This window comes from Telmatherina bonti (assembly GCF_933228915.1).
Source record: "Telmatherina bonti genome assembly, chromosome: 8".
NCBI classification, from domain to species: Eukaryota; Metazoa; Chordata; class Actinopteri; order Atheriniformes; family Telmatherinidae; genus Telmatherina; species Telmatherina bonti.
This window is the reverse complement of record NC_136626.1, coordinates 36,656,007-36,666,169: the sequence shown is the minus strand read 5'-3', so window position 1 is coordinate 36,666,169 and position 10,163 is coordinate 36,656,007. Positions and strand designations below refer to the sequence as shown.

Genomic DNA, 10,163 nt, shown 5'->3' with positions numbered 1-10,163 from the left:
TTTTGGTTTGCACATTTATACAGTTAATACAATGTGCACTGATTGGTCTGGATGCTGCAGTTGACATGGAAGCCATTAAAAGTTTGAAAGCTCAAAAGTCCATGTGATCATCTGGGATTTGAATTCATCTGTTTAGGAAACACACTGGAAAAATGGATTCCCAACACATTCCATGTAGATATGTCCAAAAGTAAAACAACTCACCAGTTTCCATTTTCTGCTTCCTCCAGAAACTGGACCAGGTCTCCAGTCCCCAAAGAGAGGTCCCTTACTTCACAAGATGCATAGGTCATCTGCACCCTGTAGCGGCTGCTGTCACCCTGCAGACAGATACGACTTTAAACTTCTGCATTTACCCAGATGGAGGGACGCTACTTCTCCTCTCTGATAACATATGATGAGGGGAAACTGCTGTGAGTTCCAGCTGGTCATTTATCACACTAAAACCGATCTAAGAGTCTGAAAGTTACAAAAACAGTTGGGATTCAGGTTCTTTAAAACAAAGAAAATCAACCATTCATGCTTTTGTACAAGTGTACATGCATGTGGGAATAATCAACGTCCAATGCTGCAGACTGTGTGAGCAAACATTAAAGATAAAAGCTTAAAACGCTTGAACAAGGATTTAGTTACAACACTTAGATTGAATAAAATCAGGATTCAAGTTTAGCAGCTGTCTCAAGATGCTCCAAGTGCTTTAAATATATCACTTGTTCTTCAAACCAGTTTCCCATTAGTTTCCATGTTTCAGTTCCCAGTTAGTTTCTAATCAGTTTCAAGCCAGTTAAAGGCTTCTTTTAAGAAAATTTCCAGACAGTTTCCAGTCAGTTTCAAGTCAGTTTTAAGTTAGTTTCCAATTATTTTCCAGTAAGTTTACTACCATTTTCCTTCTCATTGGTTTCTAATCAGTTTCAGGCTTTTTTTAAGCCAGTTTCCAGCCAGTTTCCAAACAGTTTCCAACCAGTTTCCAGCCAGTTTCCAGTCAGTTTCCAACCAGTTTCCAGCCAGTGTCCAACCAGTTTTCAGTCAGTTTCCAACCAGTTTCCAACCAGTTTCCAACCAGTTTCCAGTCAGTTTCCAGTCAGTTTCCAACCAGTTTCCAACCAGTTTCTAGTCAGTTTCCAACCAGTTTCCAACCAGTTTCCAGTCAGTTTCCAGCCAGTTTCCAACCAGTTTCCAGCCAGTTTCCAACCAGTTTCCAGCCAGTTTCCAACCAGTTTCCAGTCAGTTTCCAGCCAGTTTCCAGTCAGTTTCCAGCCAGTTTCCAACCAGTTTCCAGTCAGTTTCCAACCAGTTTCCAACCAGTTTCCAGTCAGTTTCCAGCCAGTTTCCAGTCAGTTTCCAGCCAGTTTCCAACCAGTTTCCAGTCAGTTTCCAGCCAGTTTCCAGTCAGTTTCCAGCCAGTTTCCAACCAGTTTCCAACCAGTTTCCAGTCAGTTTCCAGCCAGTTTCCAACGAGTTTCCAGTCAGTTTCCAGCCAGTTTCCAGTCAGTTTCCAACCAGTTTCCAGTCAGTTTCCAGCCAGTTTCCAACCAGTTTCCAACCAGTTTCCAGTCAGTTTCCAACCAGTTTCCAGTCAGTTTCCAGCCAGTTTCCAACCAGTTTCCAACCAGTTTCCAGTCAGTTTCCAACCAGTTTCCAGCCAGTTTCCAGTCAGTTTCCAGCCAGTTTCCAACCAGTTTCCAGTCAGTTTCCAGCCAGTTTCCAGTCAGTTTCCAGCCAGTTTCCAACCAGTTTCCAACCAGTTTCCAGTCAGTTTCCAGCCAGTTTCCAACGAGTTTCCAGTCAGTTTCCAGCCAGTTTCCAGTCAGTTTCCAACCAGTTTCCAGTCAGTTTCCAGCCAGTTTCCAACCAGTTTCCAACCAGTTTCCAGTCAGTTTCCAGCCAGTTTCCAGTCAGTTTCCAGCCAGTTTCCAACCAGTTTCCAACCAGTTTCCAGTCAGTTTCCAGCCAGTTTCCAACGAGTTTCCAGTCAGTTTCCAGCCAGTTTCCAGTCAGTTTCCAACCAGTTTCCAGTCAGTTTCCAGCCAGTTTCCAACCAGTTTCCAACCAGTTTCCAGTCAGTTTCCAACCAGTTTCCAGTCAGTTTCCAGCCAGTTTCCAAACAGTTTCCAACCACTTTCCAGTCAGTTTCCAGTCAGTTTCCAGTCAGTTTCCAGCCAGTTTCCAGTCAGTTTCCAGCCAGTTTCCAGCCAGTTTCCAGTCAGTTTCCAGTCAGTTTCCAGTCAGTTTCCAAACAGTTTCCAGTCAGTTTCCAACCAGTTTCCAGTCAGTTTCCAAACAGTTTCCAGTCAGTTTCCAACCAGTTTCCAACCAGTTTCCAGTCAGTTTCCAGCCAGTTTCCAGTCAGTTTCCAGCCAGTTTCCAAACAGTTTCCAACCACTTTCCAGTCAGTTTCCAGTCAGTTTCCAGTCAGTTTCCAACCAGTTTCCAGTCAGTTTCCAGCCAGTTTCCAGTCAGTTTCCAGTCAGTTTCCAGTCAGTTTCCAGTCAGTTTCCAAACAGTTTCCAGTCAGTTTCCAACCAGTTTCCAGTCAGTTTCCAAACAGTTTCCAGTCAGTTTCCAACCAGTTTCCAGTCAGTTTCCAACCAGTTTCCAGTCAGTTTCCAAACAGTTTCCAACCAGTTTCCAGTCAGTTTCCAAACAGTTTCCAGTCAGTTTCCAACCAGTTTCCAAACAGTTTCCAGTCAGTTTCCAGCCAGTTTCCAGTCAGTTTCCAGCCAGTTTCCAGTCAGTTTCCAGCCAGTTTCCAACCAGTTTCCAAACAGTTTCCAGTCAGTTTCCAACCAGTTTCCAGTCAGTTTCCAACCAGTTTCCAGTCAGTTTCCAGTCAGTTTCCAACCAGTTTCCAGTCAGTTTCCAAACAGTTTCCAAACAGTTTCCAGCCAGTTTCCAACCAGTTTCCAGTCAGTTTCCAACCAGTTTCCAACCAGTTTCCAAACAGTTTCCAGTCAGTTTCCAGCCAGTTTCCAGCCAGTTTCCAGTCAGTTTCCAGTCAGTTTCCAACCAGTTTCCAACCAGTTTCCAGTCAGTTTCCAACCAGCTTCCAAACAGTTTCCAGTCAGTTTCCAACCATTTTCCAGTCAGTTTCCAACCAGTTTCCAAACAGTTTCCAACCACTTTCCAGTCAGTTTCCAACCAGCTTCCAAACAGTTTCCAGTCAGTTTCCAACCATTTTCCAGTCAGTTTCCAGCCAGTTTCCAAACAGTTTCCAACCACTTTCCAGTCAGTTTCCAGTCAGTTTCCAGTCAGTTTCCAACCAGTTTCCAGTCAGTTTCCAGCCAGTTTCCAGTCAGTTTCCAACCAGTTTTCAGTCAGTTTCCAGCCAGTTTTCAGTCAGTTTCCAGCCAGTTTCCAACCAGTTTCCAACCAGTTTCCAGTCAGTTTCCAACCAGCTTCCAAACAGTTTCCAGTCAGTTTCCAACCATTTTCCAGTCAGTTTCCAACCAGTTTCCAGTCAGTTTCCAGCCAGTTTCCAAACAGTTTCCAAACAGTTTCCAGTCAGTTTCCAGCCAGTTTCCAGTCAGTTTCCAACCAGTTTTCAGTCAGTTTCCAACCAGTTTCCAACCAGTTTCCAGTCAGTTTCCAACCAGCTTCCAAACAGTTTCCAGTCAGTTTCCAACCATTTTCCAGTCAGTTTCCAGCCAGTTTCCAACCAGTTTCCAGTGAGTTTCCAGCCAGTTTCCAACCAGTTTCCAGTCAGTTTCCAACCAGTTTCCAAACAGTTTCCAGTCAGTTTCCAGCCAGTTTCCAACCAGTTTCCAGCCAGTTTCCAACCAGTTTCCAGCCAGTTTCCAACCAGTTTCCAGTCAGTTTCCAGCCAGTTTCCAGTCAGTTTCCAGCCAGTTTCCAACCAGTTTCCAGTCAGTTTCCAACCAGTTTCCAACCAGTTTCCAGTCAGTTTCCAGCCAGTTTCCAGTCAGTTTCCAGCCAGTTTCCAACCAGTTTCCAGTCAGTTTCCAGCCAGTTTCCAGTCAGTTTCCAGCCAGTTTCCAACCAGTTTCCAGTCAGTTTCCAGCCAGTTTCCAACCAGTTTCCAGTCAGTTTCCAGCCAGTTTCCAACCAGTTTCCAGTCAGTTTCCAACCAGTTTTCAGTCAGTTTCCAACCAGTTTCCAACCAGTTTCCAGTCAGTTTCCAAACAGTTTCCAGTCAGTTTCCAGCCAGTTTCCAGCCAGTTTCCAACCAGTTTCCAACCAGTTTCCAGTCAGTTTCCAGCCAGTTTCCAACCAGTTTCCAACCAGTTTCCAGTCAGTTTCCAGCCAGTTTCCAACCAGATTCCAGTCAGTTTCCAAACAGTTTCCAGTCCGTTTCCAAACAGTTTCCAGTCAGTTTCCAAACAGTTTCCAGTCAGTTTCCAACCAGTTTCCAGTCAGTTTCCAAACAGTTTCCAGTCCGTTTCCAGTCAGTTTCCAAACAGTTTCCAGTCAGTTTCCAACCAGTTTCCAGTCAGTTTCCAGCCAGTTTCCAACCAGTTTCCAGTCAGTTTCCAACCAGTTTCCAGTCCGTTTCCAGCCAGTTTCCAGTCCGTTTCCAGTCAGTTTCCAAACAGTTTCCAGTCAGTTTCCAAACAGTTTCCAGTCAGTTTCCAGTCAGTTTCCAAACAGTTTCCAGTCAGTTTCCAACCAGTTTCCAGTCAGTTTCCAGCCAGTTTCCAGTCCGTTTCCAGCCAGTTTCCAACCAGTTTCCAGTCAGTTTCCAAACAGTTTCCAGTCCGTTTCCAGTCAGTTTCCAACCAGTTTCCAACCAGTTTCAGCCTCCGAACTAACAGGATTTTGAGGAACATACATGGAGCAGCTGGCCATGCTGGGAATGATATAAAAATAGAAAAATGATGGCTGCTGACTGTAAAATAAGAAGACTCCCAAGCCAACAAGGTCTGAATGAGTTGTGTACAGTTCTATTTTTTTCTCTCGAGCCAGGACATTCTCACACTTTGATTTCACGAAGATTAAAAACATTTTCAGTTTTTGTTTAGTTCGATGTTTCATAAACTTCAAACTAGATCTAGTGATCGTAAGTCATTCCTGCAGCAAACTTACTACATTTTTATTGTTGCCTTCCTCCTCTGAGGAGTTGGGGGACTCCTCTGCACTGGAGGGAATCGTCTCAAAGTCCTCTGTGTCCATGGACGGAAGACGTTTCTGGGTCCAGCCTGAGGGCAGAGACACACGTCATTAGCTTCTAAAACAGATTCCTCTTTAGATACGGCTCAGCTTGGTGGGTGTTCGTGCTTCAGGACAGAACTGCCAGTTCAGCCACACAGCCTCATGAAAGCTTGATGAGAATCTTTACAGGAATCAAACCTCAAGCCAGGACTTTTACACTAAGAATGACTTAAATAATGACTTAAGATCTAACTCTTCCTGAAAGGTAACTAAAGCCATCCCTGCTTGTTTTGCTTGCGCGATGTTTCAGAAGCACTCTGCAACAAATGGAAAATATTTCAGATAGCTTCATTTGGGTTTCTGAGGTGACTTCCAAATCACAACGCCTGACAAATAAACCAGACAATTCAGAACTGAAGGAATTTATAAATCTTTACACACTGAAGTTCTCCAAACGTGACCTGCTCATCATGTCGCCCGGTCCAGGATGAGCTGAACACATGACTTACCTGCTGTTGCCTTCTTAGAAGAGTGTGAAGGTATGTTACCTAGGGCTTGTTTGTTAGGAAAAAACATCCCTTTTAGATTGATAAAGCCACACATAAAGGTGGATCTGGTCTTTACCAGGTCTGCAAATGAACTAAATACAACCTCAGATAGACACAGATCGTCCTATGATGATCAATGTAGATCGTACATAGAAATTTAAAAACACTCATCATTACGAGCTCGCTCACACGCAGTCACACATACATCCACATACATCCCATAATGTCACAGATTTACACGTAAAGAGGTGGCTTCCTGGCTGTTGCTAGGCAACAGTGTTGGTTTTGGCCTGGATGATGGTAAAGCAGTTGTTCTGCAGGGTTTCTCCATGTCAGAATGTGAACATGCTCTGATCAAGATGGAAAACCCTGAGTTGGATAAACGAGTTGATCAGCTGCATGGCGCCGCGTATCCAGACCTTGAATGGCCCAGATATCCGGGGTGTTTTAATCACACTTCGCTGTACAGCTTTCTGGTTAATACAGCTGCAGAATCGTCTCCATCCTCTTTCTACATAAACAGATGAAAGGATGATAACTGCCTCCCTAATTTCCAGCCAATCACGGATGAGACGTGTCATCCTTCACTTTGACTGACAGCTTTATGAGCTTCTGTTGAATGCCACTCTGTCAACGTCAGAATGGTTCTGGTTTGTTGGGGTGTTGGTAATATTAGTGTTTGGTAGTGCTGTTAACCCAAAATTAACTTTAGAATTTTATTATTATTTGACTTTATCATTTTTCTGTGATTCTAGGAAACAGGTGCTGCTATGGATCTGTATCTGGAACTCTGCTTTGAAAGCATGACGAGAACAATAAACCTCATGTCCTGGTCCAATTCCTCTATCAACACAAATATTTAAACAGTTTCTCCCAGAAACCGCTGACAAACAACACCGTCCTCTGTAGTTACCTGGCTGGGACGTGGATCTGGGGACAGCTGTGGTGCCGCCAGCAGCAGAGCTGCAGGTCATGCTCTCACGTTTCCGGGCTGTAGATGCACCACGCAAAGTATCTGGAGGGAATCGAAAACTTTACACCAAACGTGTATGGATACACAACTTGTATAAAAAAAAAGCTGAGCCTAGGGCTGAAAGACTGGATGCACTTTCTCCAAGAGTTCATGCAGAAATCAACAACGACAAAATACACGCATGCAACAACGATCTAATCATGTACTTCCTTCATTCAATGCCCATGCAGTGTAAAAAACACCAAAAATCACAAAACTACCCCCTGAAACAAGCAAAACTAAAACAACTAAAGTTACCTCGTTCAGAAATAAGATGTAACCAAAAAGTAAAAACACAAGCAGTTAAACAATCATTCTTTCATGTACCTTCATAACCGAATGGAGTGGGATCACTCCTTATCCCCTGTCTCTTGTTCTTAATGCTAGCAGAAAGACCTGGACACCGACAGAAAGGACATCATATCATCCAGAAACATCCATCACTGCTACTCTAAGAGTTCAGAGTTTTAGACAGATGATCTCAGTGTGAGATGCTGCTCAGTTGAACAACTGTCCAGCCTCCAAACTGGTTCCAGTCCAACTCTCTTAGTGGAGGCTCAAAAACTGGTTGCAGAAACACAGTCCAGCTCTTTTCTGGCAAAAATCCTCCTCCTCAGAGGAGAAACATTGTCAGAATATGAAAACATGCCAAGTCTTTTATAACTCTGTATGTTTCCTAAAAGGGGACTGGGTGAATTTTATCTGCAAATACACAAATCAGCAACAAACATGAACAAGAACTAACAAGTAGAAAAAGGAAGAAATCACAGCGTCTAGGATGACTGGATACCTTTTGTGCGTCGTGTGGCGAAGGAGGATGAGGAGGCGAGAGAGGAGGTAAGAGAGAAGCGGCGGGGAATGTCTGCCTCCTTAGCAGCAGGATCTTCAGCCAGAGAAGAACAGACATGGAGAAGGACATGGAAAGGTAGGCAGTGAGGAGAAAATGAAGCAAAGGCAAGGAAGAGAAAAAGCCAAGAGGCAGAGCAGAAGGAAGAGAAATAAAAAGCAGGGAGACGTCACAACGGACAAAAAGAAGTTATTATTTACTCTGAGCAGGTTTAAGACTCATCAACACTTCAGTGAAATGGCTGAAAAACCAAGAATGAGGAAGATTTCCACTGATACAACCCACGATGTGATGAAGAGGATGCCAAAGAATGCATGAAGACACACGAGGACGCATCATATGAAGTCAACGATGAAGTCAAGACAAGGTGAAGATTCACAGATTAACAAATGCATCCATCAGAAGGTGCTACACTGTGCTCAGAAAGGGATGGACATGGTCAGCAGCAGGACTCAGGTAGGCTGTGGAGGTTAAACCAGGTCATGTTGGTACTAAGGGGACCAAAGTGGGACCAGAAAACCTCCCCCCACCATTCCACCAGCAGCAGCCTGAAGCGGTGATCCTGACGGCAGGATGGATCCATGTTGTCATGATGTTTCCAGCAGATTCTGATCCTACCATGTGAATGTGGAGCTGAACTGGAGACTCATCAGACCAGCAACGTTTCTCCATCTTCTATTGTCCAGTTCTGGTGAGTCTGTGGGAATTGTAGCCTCAGTTTCCTGTTCTTACTGACAGGAGGGAACCCGCTGTGGTCTTCTGCTGCTGGAGACCATCTGCTTCCAGGCTGGACGTGTTGTGTGTTCAGAGATGATGTTCTGCAGATCTTGGTTGGAACCAGTGCTTACTGGACTTCCTGTTGTCTCCAACCAGTCTGTCCATTCTCCTCTGACATCAACCAGACATTCTGGTCCAGACAACTGCTGCTCGCTGGATATTTTCTCTTTTCAGACCTTCTCAGGAAACACTAGAGATGGTTGTGTGTGAAAATCCCAGTAAACACTCAGACCAACAACCATGCTGCGTTCAAAGTCATGTAAATCTCCTTTCTTCCTCATTCTGATGCTCAGTTTGAACTCCAACAAGTCGTCTTCACCATGTCTACATGACTAGATGTTGCTGTCATGTGATTGGCTGATTAGATACTTGTGTTAACAGGAAGTTAAACAGGTGACAGTGATAAAGCGGACGGTGAGTTTATGTGTCATATCGCAACAGCATACAGAAGGACCTTGGTTATAAATGTTGATCCTTAACAGATCCCAGTTGTTGTCAGCCATAACTTTAATCCTGCAGAATATTATGCAAACAACATTTACTGGCAGGGATTTAAGTGTTAAGGCCACAACCTCCTCTCAATGACACCGTTCAATATTCAACACTATCGATAAGTTTTAATGTTGCAGGGTGACATTTAGAGAGTTTTTCTGTACACCAGCTTATCCAACGCCCGACTAAAGCTCCTGTCTGGTTGAAATGTCAGATGGGTGGAACTAGGTGGAGAAGATGGTTCCAACGACAACCATGAGGACAAGCAGACAGAGACAACAAGAGAGCAGGATGGTGTTTAAAATGATGGTGATGATAAGAGAGACTGGATGAGAGATCTTGTGAGGTGTGTTACCTGCTGGAAGACTCCTCCTGTTAGAAAGCCCTTGTAAGGTAAAATGCTTCCTAGCATTAGCCGCAGAGTTGCCTGAAGCATCGACTGAGCCGCAAGGAAAGGTGGAGCAGAAGATGCAGCAGCAGCAGGGAAAAGAGAAAAGGGTTGGGCTTTGAGTGTTGCAGGAAATGTTGCAGGGTTTCATTAACCCTAAGCCGCCAGCAGAAACAGTCTCCACATGTTCTACAAACCCCACTTCCAAGAAAATGTTCTCATAAAGCTCCATTAAACTGCAGCTAAACAAAGGAAATCATATCAGGCATCTTTTGTCTGCAGAAAACAATCAAATCATGACATCTTCCATGTTTACCACCACAATTCCTGTTAAATTATTTGGGAATTAACAACGCTGACAGTTGCAGGAAGTTGTGTTGTGTGACCGACTTCTTCATGACCTGCCAACAGGAGCAGATCTGGACTGCAGACCAGTCAAGCACAAACTCTGACTATAAGAAGCTGTTTAAACCATGCAGAAAGACTCCTGAAGCCTAGTGAAAGCACCAGCAGCCTCCCAGGGAGGCTGACACTTTATATGACACCAGGCTGAACGCAGATTCTGGCCGTGTATCAAGCCTGTTACATCCTCCACGAGAAGCGAGAACTTTGTTCTTGTTCTCAAGGCTCCGAGAAGAAAATGACGTCATTTTGTTCTCGCGGACGTGTTTGAGGACAGTTCTTGACACATCGGGCTGGCAGAACTTTTTTCTGCGAGAAGTATCGTGTGATTGGTCGAACATTGGAGGTGGGCGTCGTTAACACGGAGAAAGCATGAAGCGGAGTTGCTGCTTCCGCGTTTTTACTGTTGCCGGCAAAACGGATTGTTTTTATAAAACAGCTGATCGAGGTGGTGAGAAAGTACGAACATTTTTACATGTGGCAATAAAACACTCAGACCCTGCCGCGTGCACGACCCGCCCTGCCGCGTGCACGACCCGCCCTGCCGCGGACGAAGTTGCTCGTTAATTATGAAACTAGAAACTCGGAGAG

The 10,163-nt window shown here is 44.6% G+C and overlaps 1 protein-coding gene across 1 annotated transcript in view; it reads right to left on the bottom strand.

The window, feature by feature from the left end:
• Window positions 1-200: 200 nt before the first annotated feature.
• The window catches only part of mcf2l2 (MCF.2 cell line derived transforming sequence-like 2), a gene marked incomplete at its 3' end in the record, with an annotated part of 78,419 nt that continues 68,456 nt past the window's right edge, over window positions 201-10,163 (bottom strand). The window contains exons 28-33 of the mRNA XM_079245126.1: window positions 9,138-9,221; window positions 7,457-7,549; window positions 6,994-7,062; window positions 6,568-6,669; window positions 5,044-5,153; window positions 201-320 (exon numbers count right to left, since the gene is read on the bottom strand). Of these exons, the coding sequence (XP_079101252.1) occupies window positions 201-320; window positions 5,044-5,153; window positions 6,568-6,669; window positions 6,994-7,062; window positions 7,457-7,549; window positions 9,138-9,221 (578 nt within the window). The remainder of the gene's footprint in view (window positions 321-5,043; window positions 5,154-6,567; window positions 6,670-6,993; window positions 7,063-7,456; window positions 7,550-9,137; window positions 9,222-10,163) is intronic.